The sequence below is a fragment of the Podarcis pityusensis genome (genome assembly GCF_964106645.2).
Source record: "Podarcis pityusensis genome assembly, chromosome: 2".
Lineage (NCBI taxonomy): Eukaryota > Metazoa > Chordata > Lepidosauria > Squamata > Lacertidae > Podarcis > Podarcis pityusensis.
In genome coordinates this window covers 5,824,669-5,850,290 of record NC_138029.1, presented here as the reverse complement: position 1 = coordinate 5,850,290, position 25,622 = coordinate 5,824,669, and the positions used below count along the sequence as shown (strand labels likewise).

Sequence of the window (25,622 nt, the reverse complement as noted above, 5' to 3'; positions counted from 1 at the left end):
AAAGCTAAAAAGGATGAAAGGTTTCTTTGGTTTCTCAAGTTTAACTTAGGTTCTTTCCCCCCCTTTTCCCTTTTTCTTTTGCTAGGAGGAGGATGCTTGAGTGCAGGGCATTGGGATAAGTACCTGAGGGAGACTAGGGAGGGGGAGAAGGTGCTAGCTCAGAGACAGAAGCTGGTGCTCAGTGGTGGAGCATGGCTTTGCATGGGGAAGGGCCCAGGCTCCAGACCCAGCAACTCCAGGCAGGGCTGAATCAAGACTCCTGCTCCCAACCTGGGAGAGAGAGGCTGCCACTCAGCATATTGTAGACAATACTGAACCAGATAGATGTGGTAGAACTAAGCTTCTTGTGCTTCCCCTGGAATGTTTTGTTCCCGAAGCAGGGAATCCCCATCTGCTTTGCACAAAGAAGACAAGGGCTCAGGCATGTAACAGACAATGTGTTTAGGAGAGGTGACAAAAAGCATCACTGGCCTTGGCTCTGCTCACTCTCTTTGGTCATCTTTGGTCAAACAGGTTTTTGAAAGCCTAACAAAACCTGTTTAGAAGAGGTGACAATGGGGCAAGTGTCCCAACACCACAGGGGATGGTGACTCCTTTTAACTCTGAACACCACTCTCATGGTTGTCCATCTCAATGCTTAAACCCTCCAGAGCTTTTGCAGCACTTGTTTTGCTTAGTCAGCTGGGTCTGTTTGAACATTACCTCCAAGTCTCTTCCTCGCCCCCCCCCCCTCCGGCTTATTTGTAGCCTGTGAACAAAGTACACCATCTTTGTATGTAAATTCAGAACTGAAGAACCCAGCCTCTGAACTATTTGGGGAACTTGGCCTGAATAGATGGCAGGAGCTATAGCTCACCAGCTGAGCACAAGTAACAGATTGAGGGCTGCCCGCCCCAACCAGGTTTTTGCATGTTAAAAACAAACAACCCCCGAAACAGCTGTGTAGCAAAGCAACTTTTCCTCCCATTGAACACTGAGATGGCAGGAGCTGCCTCTAGCCAATGTTTCTCTAAAGGGAAGGGTGTATTTGCTTTCCTGTGGAGTTGCCAGGCTGCAACCTGTAAAAAGCCTTCAGATCCCCAAATGCAGTGGGAGTCAAGGCAACCAGTGTCCCATGTGCCACATCCCTGGAACCCAGGTCATTAAAAGAGGTTGGGAAGGACAGAAGGGCCAAGGAAGGAGTAAATCAGCAGCAGCAGTTGTGGCTGCCTTGCTTCCTGCCAAACTGGGAGATTCAAAAGGAGGTAAATGTTCTCCAGATATGCAGCCCAACTCAAGTGATGCAAGACACATGTGTGAACCTGCCTTTGAACTGATTTGGGTTCAAGAAGGATTTTTCTTGCGGGCTGGACTGACCTGTGATCTTTGGAAGTTTGTCGTCCCTTGTAACTTGGCTTGCTTGTCTGAGTTATGAGCATGTGAGGCACTTAAATAATGTGTGCTATGCTGTTCCTCCAGCTTTCTACACTTGTGGCTCACTATGGTCTGCTTATGTGCCTGTTGTGCACATACACTTTTTAATTTTTCAGCCCTAGGATTCAGTTCTCTGTCCAATGCCTGACATTTGAACCCTTTCATACATCAAGAGGTAATAAACTCGGGCAAGGATCCACAGCCCACCCCAGCTCCCAGATGTATGTATGCAAACGTGAGCTCATCACATGCATCTGTTTTTAAGTGTACATGTAAAACGTCATTGCCCCAGCCCCAATCTCCCTTTCTCAACTGGGAACTGCTGGTATAAATTATATGTGCATTCTCACCTGTACTCTGTCACTACTTACATGCACAGCCAGAGGTGGATTAGGACACATATGTTCGCCTTTAAAAAATGTGATGTGTGGATGGAGTGGCCCTTTGGGGCAATTGGGGCAGATGCCATAATTCTGCTCTCACAGCAAGGGATAGTGGAAGCCATGTATCTTTAGGAAAGCAGAAGCCGCCAGAGCAATGTTTTTGCACACCCCCCAACATTACACTTACATCACAATGTGAGCTTTGTCATGGTGGCAACTGCAGGATGGGAGCTAATGGAGAATGTCCAGGTTGATGTGGAATTCAGGGCTCCAGACAATCTAGCAGCTTTACCAGATGAGAGCTGAAAGGCCTGAATGTGCCAGAAGTGTATTTGCCATGTGCAAAGAAGAGCTTGCTCTTAGTAGATGCTCTGAGCCCCACCACCAACCTCCAGAGCCTCTGTGTAGGCAAAACCACAGAGTCGATTCTTTCCTCCACTGGGAGTCCTTCCTTCCCTGTGGAATTTGCAAGAAGGAACTATGAACAGGTGACAACATTCCTGCTTGCTCAAGATCACAGATCGCTCCTGCTAAATGCAGGCAAAGTTTTCAATTTGCCTAAAAGCCCTGTTTTTGCACATGTTCCTCTGTGGATAATTTTTTTCCAGGCCGACATGGGCCCTAGGTATGCAGCTGTGCTCAACAAACTCTAGAAGCAGGCTGATAGCCTGTCAGAGCTCTCAATGCATAGGGGACTCTGCAGAAGAGGCACTTTGGGGTGATGCTTATTAAGAATACTGGTTTCATTTGGGAACTGCGGGAGACAGAGGATGGATGGGTTTCGCTCTACCAGCTGGGAGAGAGGAAGGACTCCACTTCCTTTTCCTATGGCCACCTGTCCTTCATCCAGTACCATCAGCACAATTCTCAACAAGAGACCCACCTTGTACAGGAGGTCTGAGGTTGCAACAGATGCAATTTGGTACCAAAAGGCAAGCCTGGGAGTTACTAATTGGACCCAGTCTCCCTGCAGAGCCCCCAGTCCCACTCCCCAACCTCAAGTTATTGAGTCCAGCCCAGCAAGAGGTACCCTGGCCTTGTCTCTCCTTGTGCCCATTTGGTTCCTGTTCACAGCAGGTCCCCGTCGTCTCAGCCATGATCCCAACTGTCCTAGGAAAGGGTGTTAAGGAACTGGTTCTCCCCGGCCAGTGAGTTCAGCATGGAGCTCATGTCCCCCACAGCCATGTTGGCTGGGCCGCCGGGCGGGGAGGTGGGGCTGAGGCCCTCCGCGTCGTCTAGGATAGCTGTGAAGTCCAAGTGGGTATTCTCCAAGTCCAGAGTGTCCAAGCTGTTGGACACCTGCTCTTCTGGCAGGTAAGAGAAAGAGTCTGATTTGAGGATGTCCAGCCTGGGGGTGAAGGGCCCACCCGGATCCTCTGCCACACAGCTGGGGGGCTGGCAGTGACGTTGGTGGGCGTTCATCAACTTGTTCCCAGAAGCTTTGCCCAACGGCATGTGTAGCTGGCTGGAGAAACCTCTGGCCTCCTCAGGGCTGCGGAGAGGGGGCAAGCGCATCAGCCGGTGGGGGCCGCCCTCGCCAGGGGTCTCATAAGGGAGGCTGGCTTGGTAGCACAAGCTGCTTGGCCTGCTCAGCGGCTTGGGGCCCCCAGGCGGGTGGGGGACCATCCCTGGGCTGTAACACTGGCCTCCAGGGCTTGAAAGTGCTTTGCTCTCCATTGCTGGTGGGGGCTTGGCAGGGTAGCTGGGGTACTTGGGGCTGCCAGGGTAAGGCTGGGGCTGCTGGCACTGTCCCCCACTCTCTATGCCCATCATGGCATCACCGGCTGGCTGCTCCCCCCACATCAGCGCCTGCTGCGACTGCACATAGCTCCGAACCATCATCTCCTTGACTTGCAGCATGGGGGTCTGGGGCCTCCTGCTGGGGGGTTGCCCCATACCAAAGCACGGGGCCTGTTGGCTCTCAGGCTGGTGGTACCCCTCACCCCTGACACAGGCAGGCTGGGCTTGGCTGTATGGCAGCTGCTTCATGCCCTGGCAAGAGGCCAGAGCAGGCACAGCTGCTTGGAACTGCTGCTCAGCCTTGATGTGGGGCTGGCCAAACTGGAAAGTGCCCTGCTGGCCTTCACCCCCATGACCTTCTACCCCCATGTGCTTGGCATCTGGGACTGCGTACTGGGCAGAGTGGCACTCCCCCATGGCAGAGGAGGGTGCAGGGTTAAGCCCCACACCATCGCCATCCCAGTGCCGCACCGTTGTGTGGAAAGCCAGGCTCATCTGGCATTGGGGCTGGATATAGTCCAGTTGGTCAAAGCCGCCCTCCAGCTGTTCAGGACCCATCTGCAAGTTGCCTATCGCCCTGGGCGCACCTCGATGGGCCACGTTGCTTGGGAGCTCCATGCCCGCAGCCTGGCATGGGTAGCTCTGCTCCTGGTAACCCAGGTAAGGCTCCATCTCCAGCAGTTCCTGCTCTCCAGCTGGGCCGGCGCTCTCCATGGTAGCGTTCTCCAAGAAGACGTTCTCACTGATGCTTGGCGGTCGTGGCGAGAAGAGGTGGCGCTGCAGGTTGGCATCCGAGCCCCCAATCGCCTGCCTGCTGGCTCTGCCCATGCCTCCTGGGCTCATGTTGCTGAGGCTTTTGAACCTTTGCACTCTGGGGGGCGGGTTGGCCTCACCCACTGTCTGGGAGGGGTCGCTGGCTCTCCGAGCCCCGTGGCCAAGTGCCAGGTGGGGGTGGAGGGTGCCAGAGCTGCACCTGTGGTATTCGTTGGCACTGTGTCGATGCATGAAAAGAGGCAGGGCAGAGCCTGAGTAATCTGCCATCAGGCTGGGCTGAGCAGCCCTCTCCATGCTGGGTAGAGGGGTTGGAGGCGGTCCGCCTGTCGCAGCGGCGTACTTGGCTTTGAGGCGGTATTGTTGGGCTGGTGTCAGGTTGCCCAGTCCTGGAAGACCTCCGCAGTGGCTGGCCTCGCTGGAGCGTCTGGAGGTGTCAGGGGAGATGGGGTCATACACGTCAGGTGGGCCCACCCCATTAGGCCCTCCCGCAGCCGGCAGGTATGGTGACACCATGGAGGAGCGGCGGCTGACGGTGTAGGCCGAGCTGATGGTGCTGGTGGTGCTACCACGGCGCTCACCGGGCATGGATAGGGAGGGCAGGTCTCCCGATGACAGCTCCATGATGCGCCGGTGAGAGACAGCGGAGGGGGGCCCACACAGGCCAGGCATCTCTCTCGTGGAGCCTGCGAAGAAGCGGAACAGTTGACTAAAAGGACAGAGAAAACACATTTCAAAAAGCCAGGCCCAAAGCTAAGCCCATGGTTTGCAGCCGACGTACTAGGCCCGAGGCAAGGCCTGACAGAATGGTGAAAGGGCTCCTCCTCTGCGAGACCTGGGCACCTGTCAGTCATATTTAGAGCATCGTATGTGATGTCAGCTCCAGGGCAGGTAGAAACATGGCTCAACCAGCTCTGTGACCTAATTGGGAGGGGGCAGTGCTAAATGGCTGAAGAAAGAAGAGCGGACCACAAGACCAAGGCCAACAGTATCTGCAAGAGGCTATTTCACTGCAAGCGGTAAAATAGGAGAGCAGCCTTGCCCAGCACTGAAGCTGCTCTGCTGGCAGCCATCTTGAAGAGCAACAATGGGCCTTGTTATTCTCACTGCCTCCTGCCTATGGGAAACCGTCTATGCAGACCCTATTCTATGGGCATCCACAGGGGTTTTTCTGATCGGGGTGGGCGGGCAGCAAAGTAAAACATGACAACGGTGAGCAGGAGAGTTTCTGTCCATTTTGACTTCTAGCTCAGGTTCTACAAATGCTAGAAAAATACTCTTTTAAAAAAATGAAAGCTGGAGATCTAGAGATCAATGCTCATCCGGATTTGGAGGTGTAGATGTGTGCCTGACCCCCTGTAGAGACCCCTGCCCTCCCCTCCTCTTCCCCCCAAGACCTCCTTCCCCACGCACCTGACCCGGGGATGGACGGCAGCTTGACCCCCTTGGCGGACAGGGGCTTGCGCAGCTGCTTCAGCTTGTCAATGCGCAGGTTCTCCAGCTTGTGCAGCGCCGACAGCCCCGAGTTGCCCATGGGCTCTGACGGTTCCTCCAGCGCCGACAGGTCTTCTAAACTGCCACCCGCATTGGCATTCATCTCCACGCCACTGTCGTTGTTGTTTGCGCTGCCCAAGGGCGAGCGCTCGCTGCTGCAGGACGACTGGCCACCAGGGCTGGGCTGCGGTTTCTGGGGTGGGTGGGGGGTGGAGCACAGCCACATCGCAGGGTTACAGCAATCGTCACAACAACTCGGGGGGGGGAGGTGTTCCAAGCAGGGTGGGGGGAGAGACCTTGGCTACTTAGAATCATAGAATTGGAAGGGACCAGGAGGGTCATCTAGTCCAACCCCCTGCAATGCAGGAATCTTTTGCCCAACGTGGGGCTCGAACCCACGATCCTGAGATTAAGAGTCTCATGCTCTACCACTTGAACTCACTGGGACCTGTATAGGAGTGGGGTACTTGCTTGTTTCTTTTATTACATTTCCATCCCCCCTTTCCTCCCAAAGGAGCCCAGGGTGGCAAACAGCCAGTGATTACCGTATTTTTTGCTCTATAAGACTCACTTTTTCCCTCCTAAAAAGTAAGGGGAAATGTGGGTGCGTCTTATGGAGCGAATGCAGGCTGCACAGCTATCACAGACGCCAGTACAGCAAGAGGGATTGCTGCTTTCACTGCGCAGCGATCCCTCTTGCTGTTCTGGCTTCTGAGATTCAGAATATTTTTTTTCTTGTTTTCCTCCTCCAAAAACTAGGTGCGTCTTGTGGCCTGGTGCGTCTTAAAGAGCGAAAAATACGGTAATCAATAGAAATAATTCTAGTACAGATGCAGACTGGGAAAGATCTCAGCTGAAAAGGCTGGTTGGAAGAGGAAGGTCTTCATCGGGCACCAAAAATGCAGCAGAGATTGCACCTGTCTCTTATTCAAGGGGAGGGCATCTCATAGGGCAGGTGCCACAACACTAAAGGCCTGATTCCTGTATTGTGCAGAATGGACCTTCTGATGAAACGGTATCTGCAGGAGGCCCTCACCTGCAGAGTGCAGTGACTGTGTATACAAGGGGTGAGATTATCTTTCAAGTGTCTTGCACCTTACCTGCACAGGGCTTTATAACACCGAAACCAGCACCATAACTACTTCAACTTGCTTCTTAAACTGAATAACATGTGATGGTAAAACAATATTTTTTAAATAAAAAAAATAGGGCTGCCAGCTTTACTCAGTAGACCATCTACTTAGTTGATTAATCACTGGCGCAAATTCCAGTTGGTGTGGGTAATGGATGAGGGTGGTAGAAAGGAAAACGGGAATAATGCTGAGATGCTCAGGGTGCCAATTTCTGAAGATTTATAGTGCAGCGTTCCTTTCTCCAGGCCTGTATGCTGAAGAATGGACTGCAAGAACAGGAAGCTTCCTGGACTAAACGTTTTGGCTGAATCACAAATTCCCACCAAATTCTAATTCCTCTTTGGCTCAGTGTGGTTTGGTTTGGGAAGGTCTGTAGCTCAGCTCCCTGGCACCTGCAAGTAGGTGTGGGAGAAATCCCCACCTGAAGCCATGGAGAGCCACTGCTGGTCAGTGTGTGGGCAACACTGGGCCAGGCGGACCAACAGTCTGACTGGGTATGAGGCAGCTTCCTCATCTTTTCTGACTCATCCTTTCTGTGCTTCTTAAGAAGTAAGGAGGGAAGTGGCCCCCAGTGCTTCTTGAACTCAATAAATTCTAGCCTCATAGGCTGACCCATTAGGGCACCTGCCCCACCAAACCTCAGTCTGCCTTCTGGCAACCGCCAACTACCAGACTTTCTGCTTGCAAACAGTGCAAGGGGAGGCAATGGCTGCCACCTTCCCTCTCCTCAGTCTCATAGAACACAGCAGGGAATTGGTGGGCTCTGCCTAGCACTGGCTCTGGCGCCACCTACTGTTGGCCTCCTTGCCTTCTGCCCTAGCAGCCTCAATGACCACCAGCCACCACTGCCCAGTGTCAAGATCCGTCCTCCGTGTGTCCTCTCCAAGCAACCGTAATATGCCTTGCACTGGAATTTAGTCTCTCTTCTCCCAACGCTGCCTGTGTAGCACAGCTTACCAAGTTAGAGTCAGGCACCATGAGTTTGCCTTCGTCTTTCCTGCCTTCGCTGTCTCGCTCCTGTTTCATATCGCTGTGGAGGACGAGTGTCCGGCTGGAGGAGATGGTGTCTCCACGGTGCTTCTTGGTGACGTGGGCATCTGGTCCGTGCACCGTCTTGACATGCTTGCGCAGAGAACTGGGGTCTGTGTATCGCTTGGTGCAGCCTGGGATCTTACAGACGTAGGGTTTCTGCCAGGACACAAACAGATCATTATCTCTCACCGGAGGTGGTAACTTTAGGCATAGAATGCTTCTCTGACTCATTTTGCCTCATAGTAAGACAAGTGTGCTTCAAACTGGGACCCTCCAGATGTTGGACTGCAACTCCTATGAACCCTCACTATTGCCTATGCTGCTTGGGGATAATGGGAGTTGTAGTACAACAGCACCTAGAGACTTGAGGTTCGGGAAAGGCTGAAGCACTGGGTCATACCAATATTGCATGGAGGGGGAGGTTGCCATCTTTTTGACATGAGGCTCCATGGTTCACCCTAGGCAGCTAGCCATACCTCATTGGAATGTGTCCGGTTCTGGTGCTTGGCCCGGTCTGAAGCATTGGAGAAGGCCTTATTGCAGCCCTCGTGCTCACAAACGTAGGGCTTCTCACCCGTGTGGGAGCGCAAGTGGGTCTTGAGGTTCTCCAGTCGTGAGTAGGCCTTATTGCAGCCTTCAAACTGTAGGATAGCAAAGCAGTTGGTAGTTGTATGGCAAAATGGGGAACCCCCACCCCCACAAAATCACTCTTTCTCTGTGCCAGCCCAAATGTGTATCTTCCTTTGTGCACACACCACACCCTTCTTCCAATGGGGCAGCCAGCCACACCCATTCGCAGCCAGGTATACATGATGGAAGTGGTGGAAGATGGAACCTGGCTCATCGTCACAGGCACCAGGTTCTGCCCAACTTTGGGGGTGCCTGGCGCATGTGTGTGATGTCACGAGCATGACGCACATGTGTAACATCACATGGCAGGAGGAGTCTGCAAGGCCCACCACAGCCACAGGAAGGCCTGGTAAGGCCTGGTGGGTCCCCTTCGCAGCCGTGGGTAGGCATGGCGAGGCCCACCACAGGACGCAGAATATTGAGGGGGCCCGGCTGCCTCCTTGAAATTTTGAGGCACCCCTGCTGAGGGGTAGGGTTGTCAGAGAATTCCATCAGAAATTGAAACTAGTGCAATCTGCAAGTTTGCCCAAGGTGAGGAATGGAAATCACACAAGTGAATAAAAGCAGTATTCACTATAGTAGTTTTTGAGTCCACACAAGTTATGCAAATCAGCAATTTCCCATTTTTTCAGACCCAGAACCCACTCTGAACCCAAACATGCATTAGAGGGGGACTCATTTCGTAATCTTTTACAATATATTTGCACGGTGGTAGTGCTCCTGTTGTGATGCACCTTGGATCAGGCCACGACTCACTAGTGGGTCCTGACTCCTGACCCACCTGTTGAAGACCAGTGATGTAAATAATTGCATTATTTTCTGCATTGTTTTTGACGTTTCCATTCCACTGAAATGCATTGAAATTAATTAAGTTTGTTCTGGACATAGTAGAGAATGAAACAACACAGATGTTAGCAGAAGCTGAATAGTAGCAATACAAAAACAGTACTCATTGTGAAGAAGACAAGGCGGGAGACAGTCATAGTGTGAACCCCATCAAACTCCGTCTCTCCTCAGATCCTCCACGCAGGACAGAAACCAGCTGGCTCTTTGAGCCCACCTACTTACTGTGCACTTGTGGGGCTTCTCTCCTGTGTGGCGCCTCATGTGAACAACCAGCATGTACTGAGCTTTGAAGGGTCGTTGTTCCCGAGAGCACTCCTGCCAGTGGCACACAAACTCCTTTTTCTCCCCATGGATGTGCTCATTGTTGATATGCTGCAACGACAGGGGAGCAACGCAGAAGAGGTAAAAAGTCAGTGGAAGTCAGTGGCAAACACAATTCATCACCAGCATTTATGGTTTAGCTTCTGATCCTGCCTAATCACTGCAAGGGGACGCGGGTGGCGCTGTGGGTTAAACCACAGAGCCTAGGACTTGCTGATCAGAAGGTTGGCGGTTCGAATCCCTGTGACGGGGTGAGCTCCTGTTGCTCGGTCCCTGCTCCTGCCAACCTAGCAGTTCAAAAGCACGTCAAAGTGCAAGTAGATAAATAGGTACCACTCCGGTGGGAAGGTAAATGGCGTTTCCATGCGCTGCTCTGGTTCGCCAGAAGCAGCTTAGTCATGCTGGCCACATGACCTAGAAGCTGTACACCAGCTCCCTCGGCCAATAAAGCCAAACTGGGTTTTTGACTCAGGTGACAGAAAGCCTAGTTTTGGCCCTGCCAGGATGTATCTTATGCAGTTAATCAGGGCAGGGGGTTGGACTGTGTAAGTCAGCCCTTCCAGTTCCCACCAAGTTCTAAGATGCCTCCCGTCCCGTCCACCCCCCCCCAAGTCCTGCCCGCAGGCCCACATCACTCACGTGCACCAGCTGCTCCTGGGTGTCAAATTCCTTGGAACACCCTTCCCAGTGGCAGTTGGTTTCATACACTGCCTCAGCCTCTACTTTCCCATCTTCCTTCTCCAATTCATCCCGGGGATCAAGCATGCCTAGTAAGGGATCCTGGGATGGAGGTAAGAAATGGAGAATGTTCAGAAAATCTTGGGAAGAATTCAGAGCAATGACCTAGTCTGCCCCCCACTGAACAACCCAATGAGAGAGGGGCAAAATCTGTCCATGATGCTCCACCCAGCGCACAGGCATAGCAAGGATTTTTGTTGGGGGGGGGGGAGGCAGGCCTTTTGTTAGGGCTTTGGGGGGGGGCAGAATCTCAGCTATGCATTTTTATTGATTTTTCTTGATTGGAGGGGCAGCTGCCCATCCCTGCCCCACCTCCCAGCTGTGCCCATGGACTGATGAAGTCAAGGGTTTTGCTGATGTCCGTGAATCTCTTTTGTGCCTTCTGATGGGTCACATGGCTGAGGCGCCATAAGTTGATGGCAGAGCAGGTGCAGAAGGTCCCAGATTCAGTCTGTATCATCATTGGACTAGAGATGGACCAATGATCTGACTTGTTTAAGGCAATTTTGTATATTTAATTCACAAAAAATTCTTTTCGTAGGTTATAACTGTATCACATGGGTGACTGACGGTGTGGAAACATGATATGGGGTGGTTTAGAAGGAGGAGGAGGTATATTTGTATGGGCAGATTTCCACCATAGTGGAGCTTAGAATTCTTTCTTTATTCTGCCATGCTTTTAAATAAATTACATGTATCTGTAGATAACATGCTCTCTCAAAGGTTAAGGGTGGATTCCAACATGCTATTTAAAACAACATAAAACATAATAGGAGAGTTTGGACTTTAATAAGCTGAAATATGAACAAGCCTTTAGGCTGAGTTTGCAACCCCTCTGCCTTCATGGTGGAGAGGCAAACAAGCCAGGAAGTCTGCTGTTAATTACACTTGCTTGTTTCATCTGAACCAAGAAACTATGGTTAGCAGCTTTGGAACAAGTCAGGATATTAAGTCAACTTCAAAATGTAGTTTAATATCCTGGTTCATTCTGAAGCTGTTACCCATAGCTCCCCAGCCTGAACACAACATGCAACTATAACTTCCCTGTTTGTTTGCTCACTCACACAAAGAGAAGAGCAAAGGAACTGTGTGTTCAGCCAAAGAGCTTGTTCATACCTTGGCTTATTAAGCTCTGGTGAGCAACTTATGTAATGGCATCTGGTCAAAATGGAGCAGATATTGGGTTGTACCCAAAGTAGAACTGAGTAACACATTCCATCAGCACAATAACTTCTGCTGCTTGCTCACCAGGACTTTCCCCTCCCCCCCTTCTCCATGCCCCCTAAAGGTTGCCCCACACAATCCCACTGCGCATGCAGTTTGGTTTGTGGACAGACTGGCAACGAGTGAGAGACAAAGGTGTCATGAACCAGGCCTAGAGTGGGGTTGATCTATCCAGCTGTGAGACTGAAATGTTGGGAGGAAAAACAAGCAAAACACCATGGTTTTTATGTGTAACGCTGATGGTGAGAACATCTCCCTCTCTCTCCTCCATGCCCCCACAGCCCCCAGCTCCAAATGAGCCACTCCAGTCCTGGACACTTGACTCTGGATTTGGAGAGAGGGCGCGCTTGGTGTCTGTGTGAGAACATTGGTGTGGCCCGATGTTACCTGTGTCCCTGTCGAGGCTGGGCTGGAAATGTCACCCTCCGAGCACTCCTCCATGCACTTGGTGCTCAGGGACTCCAGAGGGCTGCCCAGGCTGGGCTCTGACTTCAGCTGTGGGAAAGAGACGGCGAGAGCTCCAGGTGATGGTGCCCTCTCCCAGTGCAGCCCCAGACCCAAAGGAGGCCCCTTCTCCCTCTGTTAACTCTACGGCCTCCCATCTTGCTTTCCCAAACGAACGTGAGAGATTAATCTAAGAGCCTACCAAGAGTGCTAAGGCACCCCGGGGTTGTTAACATTTATTTCTGAGGGGTTTTTTTTTTTTGCAGGGGTGGGGGTGGGCAGGCTACGGGACTTGGTAAGCAATGGGTACGGCGGTGTCATGTTGGGGGCTTTTGGTATTCACCTGCTTGAGCGTGACACTTTGAGAGGGGCAGGCGGGTGAACCTGATACCCACTTACCTGGCAGTGTTTCAGCATCCCACGGGGTGGTGGCATATGGTGCATCATACCTGGCCGGCCAGGTATGTGTTCATGAGATCCACAGGGAGCCATAGGTGGGTTGTGGCCAAATGACATCCCTTGAGCTTTCTGGTGGCCCATGGGGCTCTGGAACCCAAGGGAAGGACTGCCAAGGGTGACAGAAGAAAGCACAAGCTGTTTGCATGCAGAACACCCGCATAATGCACCATTTGCACAATGAGCGTTTGCATAATGGCAGTGCTGTGCATGTGTAACATGATGCAACAGAAGTGCATAATGCGTTACTGAGCCCAAATGCAGCTTTTTAAAAAACAAAAAGGGGATGGAAAGTTTCTAGCCCTTATGCTTGAAAGGGCGTGGGCAATGCCCTCCAGCTGTGAAACATGGAGCTGAAGAAACTTCTGATTGGGGGGCACTATTAGTGGAGAATGAGAACTAACATAAGCGGGAAGGTTTTTCTTAAACTCCGGTACGACCGTAGAACTATTTTCATTTTGTTCAGAGTGCATTTCTACATCATCCCCTTACCTGGCTTACCTTAATTTAACAGAACTACCCTCTGACTATCTATAATGGGACTTGCTTGGGCAGCTAAGGAGTGCAGAATTGAGGAGATGTAGTCAAGTTTGGGCATGAGGATTCCCCACTCCTTATTGCAGTGCTCCTCACACACAAAAGGCTCTGGCTTTGGAGGCAGACATTGGTGTGCTTCCCCAAAGAGTAAATCCTAGAAAGTGGGGCATATATGCTTCTGCTTCAGAATGGCTAGAGTGGGGAGAAGGGGGAGTGGAAGCTCATTTGTGCCAGTTTGGGGAAAACTGAGAACTTGGGGTGTTGGGAGGACTGAGTGACAGGCAGGTGCTGCACGTCCACGGTAGGTCAAGCACATTTTAAAAAACATGTTTGACTTTTCAAAATATGAGGTTTATAATGTGTGTTGCAAAGAGCATATTTGCTCAGGAGGCACAACTGGCTAATGTATTTGGGTGTGTATGAGAGTTTCCCATACATTTTGCATACAAGTGAAGAAGGCTCTTTGTCAGAGGTCCAGCACTGAGTTTAAGTTTATAAGAGGAACAGGCTTTTATGGTGCCCAGGACAGTTCCTCAGATTTCCAAATACGTCCCTGGTCCTAAAAAAAGTTGGGGCTCCACAATACACACAAACCTGACCTATCCCGGAAGGGAACACCTACCTGCTGGTGCCAATGGAGAGGTGCCCGTAGGAGCCACCAGCTGAAGCACAGCGGGAGTTTATGTAAGCCACCAAGGAATTGGGAGAGGTGCGGATGACAGTCTGCAGGTCAATGCTGGCATCTGAGAGAGGAGAGATGGACAGCGCTCGCTTCTTGGTCAACTTGGCTGTGCTTCGGGGCGTGGAAAAGCGAGTACCTGGGTGAGAAACAGGAAGAACACAGGGAGCTGCCTTATCCTTAGTCAGACGTTGCATCTGGGTCAGTATATTGCCAACACTGGCTGGCAGCTGCTCTCCAAGTTTTAAGACAGGGTTCCCTGCCTCCAAAGCTATCTAGAGTTTATTTATTTCTTTAAAGCATTGGGGTGCTCTAAATGAATGTTGGCAGGTCACCAAGCTGTTTGTGCATCTTCTCCCCTCCCTAGGGCAAGATGCCAGGGATTGAACCAGCACATTCTCCAATGCATTTCATCATATGAGGTTGCCTGGCCCTCTAAGACAGGGAGGGGGAACCCATGGCCCTCCAGGTGTTGCTGAACTACATCTCCCATCATCCCTGTCCACTGACCATGCTTGCTGGGGTTGGTGGGGGAGGGGCCAGGTTGGCTATCCCTGCTCTAAGAGCATCAAGAGACAACTTGATGAAGGGTTCTTCTGTTTCTGCTTCTTGTGTAAGCGCATTACTTCCTGCAAAGAATCCTGGGAACCGTAGCTTATCCTTCACACAGATACAGTTCTCAGCAGCCAAGAATCCTTTGTGGGAAGTCATGTGCTTTAAATGGACAGTGTATTTGCAGCCTTGGAGTGGGAAGGTAAACCAGTTGACACAGCAAGACGGAGGAGCAAAAGCAGGAGGCTTTAGTGTCAGTAGCGTGTCCCCACTGGGGGTGTGGGCCCAGGGAGGTGCCCTATATTGTTGACCACTGATGCTGACCTTGTCCAGGACAGCCTCTAGTAATTACAGGCATGTTCCAAAGTGGAGATGTATGTGCTGGGGCTTGCATGGAAGTTGTCACCACGGCGGGTCCTACAGCAAAAGAGACAAGCCACTTTGAAAACTGCTCAGGAGCTTGCCTTTTCAGCAAGAGTAGCAGCTATGGCAAAACTATCAAAGAAAACTCCAGCTGCATGCAAAATTTTGGCCTGTGCTTACTTATCTGTGCTCTCAAGTCTGTAGGCTGCAGTGTGTCCCCTTCTACCTTGCCCCCCACTCATTACTTCTCATGAATTTGCCACCACCTGTCCTTGAAACTCACCATCAGTATGAGAAGGATGTTCACTTCCAGGTGGCATCCCATAGGTGTGATGATTCCCCATGGAGTTGGCTTGGTGGTAATATGGCAAGTCATTGATTCCTGGAAAAGAACAGAGTGAGCCATTAATGGAAGCAGGGGATGTTTTGGTCCACCCTGGGATTCCTTGGAATGTCATCAGGGGCTCCTCAGTGAGAAGACCAGTACTGGCAGACACCCGAATCCTGAACAAGGCCCCTGATAATATTCCCTTCCAACATCTACCTCAAGGGGTGTGATGAGTGTGTTCTGAGACACAAGGGCATTGCCTCAGGTGCAAAGAGAAAAACGAGGACTTGCAGGGCTTGCTGGTCCTCTGCCCAAACTGAATGTGCACATGCATTCCTAGAAAACCCTCTCTACAAATCCTCTCTAGGGTTCCATACAATAGCTCCTCAGCACACATAGCAACATGGAAAAGGTTCCAGGAAGCTGGGTGGGTTGGAAAACCCGCTTGTAAAAGAACAGAAGGAGAGGCAAACAGATGGCTCAGGTGGGGTGTTGAGCAAGAGGACTGTGCTGCTCTTGGCCCATGCTGCCCCTGGCTGTTGCTGTGAGACTGACCTTCCACCATGGTGCTGGGTTGCCCTTGCCCATGGAGGGGGCGAAGGTAGCAGTGTTCCACGTAGTTATTAACTGGTGCGTTCATCGGGTTGAACATGGTTTGTCGGAGGCTGGATGCAGTCAGGGACACATCTGCTTTTTTGGTGGGTTACAGTGAGCCAGGAAGTAGCAGTGCTCCTGCTAAGGGATCCAGATCTGCAAGAGACAGAGTGTAGTCATGTGAGAAGACAAGAGACCAGCACCCAAGATCCCACAGTCACTGGTGTGGTGGCTCTAGAATTGGTCCTGTCTTGTTGCGCAGTTCAGCCAAGGACCCTAGTTTTCATCACTGACAGAGAGGGGTCACAGGTCAGTGGCAGAGCACAGACTTGGCATGTACAAAGTTCTAGGTTGAACTCCTGGCATCTCCAGGCAGGGCTGGAAAATACCTTTCTCTCTCCCCACCCACTTGAAACTCTGAAGAGCCACTATCTGTCACATCTGATCAAATTGAGTGGGACAGAACAAGAGTCTGGTTTGGTGCAAGGCAGCTTCCTATGATAACACATGTTTAATGTACACCTTCCATGATTAGCTCCAGTAATAGTATTATATAAACAGATACGGAGGGCTCCTCCAGACAGCCAATTTATTATTTTTCTTGATTTGGCTTGCACAAAGTTTACATGGGGGTTAGATAATATCCAGTCTTTATTGAGTATTTGTTCTGATTTGTTTGCTTGTAGCTTACACAAGAATGAACGTTCATCCTGTATTCATCCCGATTTGCTTTTATACATCTACCATTTGTCATTCATTCAATCAATCCACACCTTTCAGTGTCGCTTACCCAAACTGCAAAAAGTCTTGTTTCTTTTTTAAAAGTGGATTCATTGCATCAGAGCGACAAAACACTCCACTTTAATTGAAAAAACCTAAAATTATCAGTAAGAGCCTGAATCCCTCCCACAAAATGCTGACAAATCTGGAGAGAGACAGAGGCAGTGACACCCCAGTTGTCTGATGAAAGAAGGAAAAGAGTTTTCTAGTAAAGCTGAGTGGAGTGAGGGGAGAATCAAAGGCTCATAATTAAATAGATACAAGATTAACTCCTCCCTATCTGGGGAAATAAATGAAAATGCCTTTTAAGAGCATTTGCCATGATTATTTCCTCTTTTACAGCTCATCTTAACTGTGGCAATGTTATCAACACAGGACAATGAGTCCCACTCTCATTTTTAATAAAAAATATTTGTTCTTTTGACATACACATAAGCTTGCGTAAATGTTTCTGCACATTAGATACTCAATCCTTTACTATGATTTCTATTCTTGGGAATCACTTATTGAACTCAATGGGACCTGTTACAGAGAAAACACGCCTGAGATTGCACTTCCACTGTGTATGGCCATTGAGTTGTCAATGGATACAGAAGGATCCATATCCTCTCCCTACTGCCCCTCCAAGGATCCCTATAAAGTCGTACCTTGGTTTTCAAACAGCTTAGTTCTTAAACGTTTTGGCTCCCGAACGCCGCAAACCCGGAAACGACGGTTCCGGTTTGCGAACTATTTTTGGAAGCCGAACATCCGACGGGGCTTCTGATTGGCTGCAGGAACTTCCTGCAGCCAAATGGAAGCCACGCTTTGGTTTCTGAACGTTTTGGAAGTTGAAAGGATTCCGTTCGACTTCCACGGTATGACTGTACAGAGGGTCCAACTCCATACCCCAAATATGACTTCAGGGTTGTGGGAAGACAGGGTTTGCTACCATTTAAGTCATACACTGGCCCACGATCGTGTATGAGTCACCCAGACCCAATTACAACCTTTGATCAGGAGCATGATTATAGATCAGAAAGATGGCTTCATCAGAAATGCATCTGCTATGGGAAAAAAAGCCAAGAATTAAACATAAAATTATGATAGATATAAAAGAAAGAGGAGCAGAAAATCAGAAATTGGCTGAGGATACCAGACAAAAATTAGAAAATTTAGAACAAGAGGTAAGACCACTCACCAAACAAGTTGGGGAACATCAGATTTATCTTTCTATGATAGAATTGCGAAATCGTGAGAATAATTTGAGGATTAGGTCATTACAAGAGGCAGAAGAAGGAAATCTAGCTGAGTTTTTAACCAAAGAATTCTCCAAGTTCTGGAATTTGGAGGAAAAGGACTTTAAAATTGTGTCAGCTTTCAGACTTGGAAGATTTATAAAGAAGGAGAGGCCCAGGGATTGTTTGATAACATTGAGATCAAAGGAGGAAAGGGACAAGATTTTGGGCCTACACTACGGAAAGTCACTGGAGGTTCTGGACAGAAGAATTGAAATTTACAAAGATATTCCAAGACAACTGTTGGACCTTAGAGCCGCCTATTCTGAACTTGCCAAATTACTAAGGAGCAACGCAATTGCATTTAGGTGGGAATTCCCCCAAGGAATATCCTTTACCTTTAGAGGGAGAAAGGTCAAAATCAGAACATCGGAAGAGAAAGACAAATTTCTGTCTACATACGGAGAGGACCTTCAAAAAGGAATTGAACTACCTTCGGGGCCTGGGGCAACGCCAGTACCAACACCAGCACCTGGGGAACCTGAAGACCCTGTGAACAAGATACCACCCCTGGAAAAATAACCAGATTAATTCAGGATGTCTCTGCAACTGTTGAGCTGGAATATTAATGGTTGTAACATTCCGGAAAAAAGGAAGAAAATATTTCATATATTAAAAAAAGAACAATTGGACATTATTTGCCTACAGGAAACACATGTGACAAGGCTCCACAGAAAAGTGTTAATAAATAAAAGATTGGGCCAGGAATTTATATCGTCGGACAAAGTTAAGAAGAGAGGTGTGGTGATATATGCGAAAGAGAGCCTGTCACCTAAATTCTTATTTAAAGATGAACATGGAAGAATTTTGGCAATTGAGATACAACATCAAGGAGAGAAATTGTTGATATTAGGAATCTATGCACCTAATGAAGGGAAATCGGAATTTTACAAGAAGCTGCAGGAGACAATGCTGGATTATCTGGACTACAACAACATCATAATGATGGGAGATATGAATGGGGTCGTATCAACTAACATGGACAAGTCACAAAGTCAAAATGTTACAAAGGACGGCAGACTACCTAAAACCTTTTTTGAAATGACAGACAATATGGATTTGATTGACATCTGGAGGACAAAGAACCCACTAGGAAGAGAGGGAACATTCTTTTCTGAAGCCCAACTGACCTGGACAAGAATCGACCAAATATGGATATCTAGAGGCCTGGCACCTAAGGTCAGAAAAGTGGAAATCTGCCCAAAGACCTGCTCTGACCATAATGCAGTTAAGATGGATATGACACTACTACCAACCGGATCCTTTAGATGGAAGATGAATGACAATTTGTTCAGAGATCAGGAAATTACCAAGAAGGCCCAAAAAGTTTTGAAGGATTACTTTGAGATAAACATGAATACTACGGTGGAAAAAAGAATCGTCTGGGACGCAAGTAAAGCTGTAATGAGGGGATTCTTGATACAACAGAATGCCGTAAAGAAAAGGACACAAAATGAGAAAAAAGATAAGATCTTGGATAAAATAAAAGAATTAGAGAAGAAGTTAAGAGTGAATCCGAAGTCACAGCCAACTCTGAGAGAAATTAAACTTTATCAAACACAATATTCTAAATTGATAAACCAGGAAACTGAATGGAAGGTTAAATTAATGAAACAAAAAACGTTTGAGTCGGCGAATAAATGTGGAAAACTGCTAGCTTGGCAGTTGAAGAGAAGACAAAGATTAAATACGGTTACAAACTTAGAGGTTGAAGGAAAAAACATTCAGAATCCTGTGGACATTAGAAAGTGTTTCCAGAGATACTTCAAAAAACTATACACCCAAGGGCCGCAAGACGAAGTCGAGATTAAACAATTTTTGGCAAAAAATGGACTATCCAAATTGTCACAAGAAAATAGGACAATTCTGAATTCTAAAATAACACGACAGGAGATTGAACAAGCCATTCAGAACATGCAACTGGGCAAATCTCCAGGGCCAGACGGGCTGACCTCCAAGTACTATAAGACATTAAAAGACTATTTGATACAACCTTTGATGGAGGTCAGCAATGAAATTATGGAGGGGAAGAGGGCACCGGAGTCGTGGAAGGAAGCGTTTATCACATTAATACCAAAGTCGGAAGCTGAAAAGACACAACTTAAGAACTACCGTCCCATCTCCCTTCTAAATGTGGATTACAAAATATTTGCAGACATTTTGGCAAGTAGATTTAAAAAAGTTTTAAATGAAGTAATCCATAAGGACCAGGCAGGCTTTCTCCCAGGCAGACATTTGTTTGCTAATACAAGGAACATTATTGACATCTTGGAACTTTTGCAAACAGATATAAACACCAAAGCAGTTTTAATCTTTATAGATGCGGAGAAGGCCTTTGACAACATTTCCTGGAAATTTATGATGGGAAATTTAAAAGAGATGGGAGTGGGACGGGGTTTTGAGAATGGGATTGAGGCGATATATTCAGAACAGAAAGCTAAACTGATAGTTAATAATGTGGTTACAGAAGAGTTTAAAATTGAAAAAGGAACACGACAAGGTTGCCCTATTTCCCCTTTGTTATTCATTTCGGTTCTGGAAGTGCTATTGAATATGATTAGAGGGGATCGGTTGGTGGAAGGAATTCAGGTCGGACAGAAACAATATAAATTAAAAGCTTTTGCAGATGACCTGGTTTTGACCCTGCAGAAGCCAGAGCCTAGTACGAAAAGAGTATTACAACTGATTAATGACTTTGGTCGGGTGGCTGGATTTAAATTAAATAAACAGAAAACTAAGGTTTTGGGAAAAAATTTGACAGATACAGAGTCAGAACGGTTTCAGAAAGAGACAGAACTTAATGTGGTTAAAAAAGTAAAATACCTAGGGGTAAACATAACAGCAAAAAATCTAAGTCTATTTAAGGATAATTATGAAAAATGCTGGGCAGAAATTAAGAGAGACTTAGATAGTTGGTCAAAATTGAAACTTTCTTTGTTAGGCCGAATTGCTGCTATCAAGATGAATGTATTGCCAAGGATGTTGTTTTTATTTCAAACACTTCAGGTTTTGGACAAGACGGAGTGCTTTCAGAAGTGGCAGAGAGATATTTCTAAGTTTGTCTGGCAGGGCAAAAAGCCCAGAATTAAGTTTAAGATATTAACTGATGCAAAACAAAGAGGGGGCTTTGCCCTGCCAGATTTAAAGTTGTATTATGAAGCCGCAGCGTTCTGCTGGCTAAAAGACTGGCTACTTCTTGAAGACACTGATGTGTTGGATTTGGAAGGGTTTAACAATGCTTTTGGATGGCATGCATATTTATGGTATGACAAGGTTAAAGCAAATAAGGCCTTTAAGAACCATATTGTCAGAAAATCACTGTTTAATGTCTGGACAAAATATAAAGACTTGCTGGAAAATAAAACCCCAAGGTGGCTTTCACCTTTGGAAGCTAAGGCCCGAAAAAGACCCAATATGGAGGCCAAATGGCCAAAATATTGGGAAATTCTAGAAAAAGATGGAGACAATTGGAAACTGCAGAGTTTGGAGAAAATGAAGGATAAAGTGCGAGACTGGTTACATTACGCTCAGATTAAAGAAGTTTTTAAAAATGACAAGAAATTAGGGTTCCAGGTGGAGAAATCGAAAATAGAAACAGAATTGTTAGAACCTAAGAGTAAGGTACTTTCAAGGATGTATAACTTGCTGTTAAAATGGAACACACAAGACGAAATGGTTAAATCGGCAATGATAAGGTGGGCGCAGGACATTGGGCATAACATTATGTTTGAGGACTGGGAAAGGTTGTGGAGTACTGGATTGAAATTTACTGCATGTAACGCTTTGAAAGAAAATGTAATGAAAATGATATATAGATGGTATATGACCCCAGTCAAACTTGCAAAAATTTACCACCTGACTGACAATAAGTGTTGGAAATGTAAAGAGTGTGAAGGAACATTCTTCCACCTCTGGTGGACTTGCCCTAAAGTGAAGGCGTTCTGGTAAATGATTTATAATGAACTGAAAAAGGTATTTAAATATACCTTCACTAAGAAACCAGAGGCCTTTCTTTTGGGTATTGTCGGCCAAGGGGTGGTAAAGAAGGACCAGACATTTTTTATGTATGCAACAGCAGCAGCAAGGATACTACTCGCAAAGCATTGGAAAGCTCAAGATCTACCCACACTGGAAGAATGGCAGATGCAACTGATAGACTACATGGAATTGGCTGAGATGACCGGCAGAATTCGTGACCTGGAAGAAGAGAGGACTGAGGAGGATTGGAAGAAATTTAAGAACTATTTACAAAAATATTGCAACTTGAGTGAATGTTAAACAGGATACTAGATCAAAATAACTGAGCACCACTAACTTAGATGATTTTAAGAAAATAAGTGAGATTGAGAAAATATAACTCTTTTTGAGAACTTGAAGATTATGAAACATAGAAGGGATATAAGAATGCAAATAAGATAATAAATTGCTGACAAAATGTTATAACGATGAAAGTGGGAGCGGGAGATGTGAGGAAGTCCAAAGAAAATGTGAAATTATGTTAAGATATATGTTACATTGTTTATTATGTTTATTCTTATTGTAAAACCCAATAAATTTCTATAAAAAAAATATATATATAAAAGAAAGAGGAGGCTTTGCTCTGCCAGACTTGCAAATGTATTACAAGGCAGCTTTTTATGCTAGTTTAAAGATTGGATTGCATTGGACAATGCAGATATCCTAGATTTAGAGGGTTGTGATTTAAAATTCAGCTGGCATGCATGTCTTTGGGAAGGCAAAAATCTGTAAGCGTTTGATGAACCTTATTCTTAGGAAGAATCTGTATAGAGTTTGGGAGGAATATAAAAATCTGCTGGAAAGAAAAACACTTTTATGGTTATATCCCATCAAAGCAATTACAATTAAGAGAGTTACTATGGATAGACTTACAGTGGTACCTCGGGTTACATACGCTTCAGGTTACATACGCTTCAGGTTACAGACTCCGCTAACCCAGAAATAGTACCTCGGGTTAAGAACTTTGCTTCAGGATGAGAACAGAAATCGTGCTCGGGCGGCGCGGCGGCAGCGGGAGGCCCCATTAGTTAAAGTGGTGCTTCAGGTTAAGAACGGATCTCCGGAGCGAATTAAGTACTTAACCCGAGGTACCACTGTACAGGGAACTGCTGGATTTTATGGGGGGCGGGGGCGGGACTCAAACTGAAACCAATGGAAAACCTAAGGAGCCAAGTTTGGTTGCAGTATCATCAGTTACATGATATGTTTAAATTAGATAGGAAGAATGAATTTTTGGACCAAAGATTACAATTTGAAAAAACAAAGACAAACTTTTGTCTAAAATGTATAATCTGTTATTAGAATGGGAAACAAAACAGGAGCTTGTTAAAGCTTCAATGACACACTGGACAATAAAGCACAAAATAGAGATCTTAACCTCTGGGAGAAACTCTGGAAAAGTGACCTGAAATTTACAGCATGCTATTCATTGAAAGAGAAGTATTTGAAAATGATTCATAGATGGTACTTAACTCCAAGTAGGTTGGCTAAGATTTATAAGACAGAATCAGATAAGTGTTGGAAGTGTAAAGAAGTGGAGGGAACATTCTTCCACATGTGGTGGACATGTAAAAAGGTAAAAGGGTATTGGGAAATGATGTATAATGAATTGAAAAAAATGTTCAAAATTACTTCTCCCCCCCCCCCAAAAAAAAACCTTAGTCCTTTTTGCTGGGGATAACCCAGACTGAACTTCCCAGGTGCCAGAAAAGGTTATTTATGAATGCAACAACTGTTAGCCCACAAATAGAAAGGGAACGAGGTCCCAACTAAAGAGGATTGGCAACTTAAGTTGACAAAATATGCACAACTTGCAGATTTAACATATAGAATAGGAGAGCAGGAAGAACATATGTTTAAAGAAGATTGAAAAACATTTATTGAATATATGGAAAATAACGATACAGCTGAAAACACTGGCAGCATTAAGATAAATTCAACAGAGTAAATAATTTTTGATGGATGTAAAAGTGGAAAATTGATTTGAATTGTTATAGTAACATATGCAGGGATTTATGATATGTAAAATGAACCATGGAAAGAAGAAGTGAAGTGACTGGATATTTTAAAGTTTGTAAAATGTTTATTTGAAATTATAAAACAGAAAATTTAATAAAAATTATTATACAGTATATATATAAAAAGAAACACCTCTGCTAAAATTCAAGAGGCTATTTAGGTGGCCCTAGAGTCCTCTAAAATTGTTTTGGATTGATAATGCTGTTTCACCACTATGCTGAAGGGGATGTGAACAGTGGGGTTCTTTTTGCACATGTGGTAGGAATGCAACCCGGTCCAAAGATTTTGGGAAATTGTATTTGAGCAAATATCTGACATTACAGGACAACTCATTCCCCCTAACCCTGCTTTCACCTTTCCATCTATTGCAGATCACCTGGAGATATCAGTCAAACACAAGGAACTTGCTATGCTGTGTGTGTTTCTCTCTCCCATATTTTTGCCATCACCTCTCCATGGAAAGACCACCCACAGCTTTCCATAGCATTCCATTGGGATGAGATCTCCATTTATTACTTTCACCAAAAGAACATCACTCACTTCCCCTCCACCCACCTACTCAGATTTCCTTACAGCAAAGTTCAATAGGTAAATGGACACAGAACATCAGCCTTAGCTTCTCTTTCTTATTCTGTTGCAGACCAAGTAAGTGCTGTGTGCTTGAATTTTAACTGCATTACTCCAGAGTCATTTGTACTTGTGCTGTTGTTTTCTGTTATGTGCTAAGCTTGGATCCTAGAACAACAGGCAAGTAGGATCCTAGAATGCAACAACTGATTTGCTTGTAGGAGAAGACCAATCAGGCTCCAGGAGGAAGTTAATCAGCCTATTAGGCTGGTAGGATCATCGAATGCAACAACTGATTAGCGTGCAGGAAAAGACCAATCAGGCTCCAGGAGGGAAGCCAATCAGACAGGACTCATTGTGTAAATAATGTACTGAGGTTTGTGGGGCAATTAAATCACTGTTTTACAAGCTGCAATAAAGAGCATGAAATCACTACAGGACTCCAAGTATATTTCATTTTCTCTTTCATTGTATAAACTATAAAATACAATTTTAAAAGAAAATACTTCCAAGTGGTGGCAGATTTAAGATCTCCTTCCAACATGGGTACAATGAAATACACGGGAAGTATGCAGGGCCATCAGCAAACAGGAAAGTGTGGTACAAGCTCAGGTCTTGAATTCTGAAGGACTCGTGTTTTATACCACAAGGATTGCTGACTTTCTTATCCCTTTAACAGCAGCCCTCTCCAGGCATAGAGAGGGACAGCTTCACTGACTTTGTGCTTGTGTGTCTTGTTCTGTGCAGGTGGCAACCCTATTCACAGCTGTGTGGATCCACAGGAACTCCCACCCATCTTGAGTGGCCACCAGGTACTGTGGCTGGCACAGTAATGCACCCTTCACTTAAGGTGGCGATGTACCCTAACTTTACAGAGGCAGCCTTTGCTTTAAGATGCCCTCTATCTGAAGAGTTGTCTGGTCCAATTTCTGTTCAAAAAGCAAGGACCATAAGGAGAGGCGAGCAGGAGGGGCCTCCACGTTGCCCATCAACATTTAGCAGCACCTGGAAAGCAGCCTGGAGGGGAACACAGGTCACTTGGTCTGGTCGAATGTACGGTGCTTCTCTCAGAATTCTTGATACTGGGAATGCGTCTTCACTGCGCACTTTTCAGCATTTCTATTTAGACAAGTCTGCCCAGGTATTTAGAAAGCTGGTGCATGTATTAATCTGTTTATAGTTTATTGTTGATTTTAAATTTTTCTCAGTGTTTTAAATTATTGCTGTTAAATTCTTTTTTTACTGATAATTGTATTGTTTTGCCTTTTTTGTAAACTGCTTGGA

At 46.7% G+C, this 25,622-nt stretch overlaps 1 protein-coding gene across 5 annotated transcripts in view; it reads right to left on the bottom strand.

The window, feature by feature from the left end:
• Positions 1–1,904: 1,904 nt before the first annotated feature.
• Positions 1,905–25,622, bottom strand: part of GLI1 (GLI family zinc finger 1) — a 107,640-nt gene continuing 83,922 nt past the window's right edge. For 2 of the 5 annotated variants that reach the window (XM_080989682.1, XM_080989684.1), the window contains exons 2-13: positions 15,640–15,834; positions 15,040–15,138; positions 14,718–14,810; positions 13,785–13,980; positions 12,569–12,734; positions 12,113–12,220; positions 10,403–10,543; positions 9,665–9,814; positions 8,443–8,607; positions 7,892–8,122; positions 5,721–5,994; positions 1,905–4,993 (exon numbers count right to left, since the gene is read on the bottom strand). In XM_080989682.1, coding sequence (XP_080845808.1) covers positions 2,907–4,993; positions 5,721–5,994; positions 7,892–8,122; positions 8,443–8,607; positions 9,665–9,814; positions 10,403–10,543; positions 12,113–12,220; positions 12,569–12,734; positions 13,785–13,980; positions 14,718–14,810; positions 15,040–15,138; positions 15,640–15,736 — 3,807 coding nt within the window. In that variant the 5' untranslated portion in view covers positions 15,737–15,834 and the 3' untranslated portion in view covers positions 1,905–2,906. The remainder of the gene's footprint in view (positions 4,994–5,720; positions 5,995–7,891; positions 8,123–8,442; positions 8,608–9,664; positions 9,815–10,402; positions 10,544–12,112; positions 12,221–12,568; positions 12,735–13,784; positions 13,981–14,717; positions 14,811–15,039; positions 15,139–15,639; positions 15,835–25,622) is intronic. The other 3 variants (XM_080989683.1, XM_080989686.1, XM_080989685.1) reach the window with 3 other exon arrangements.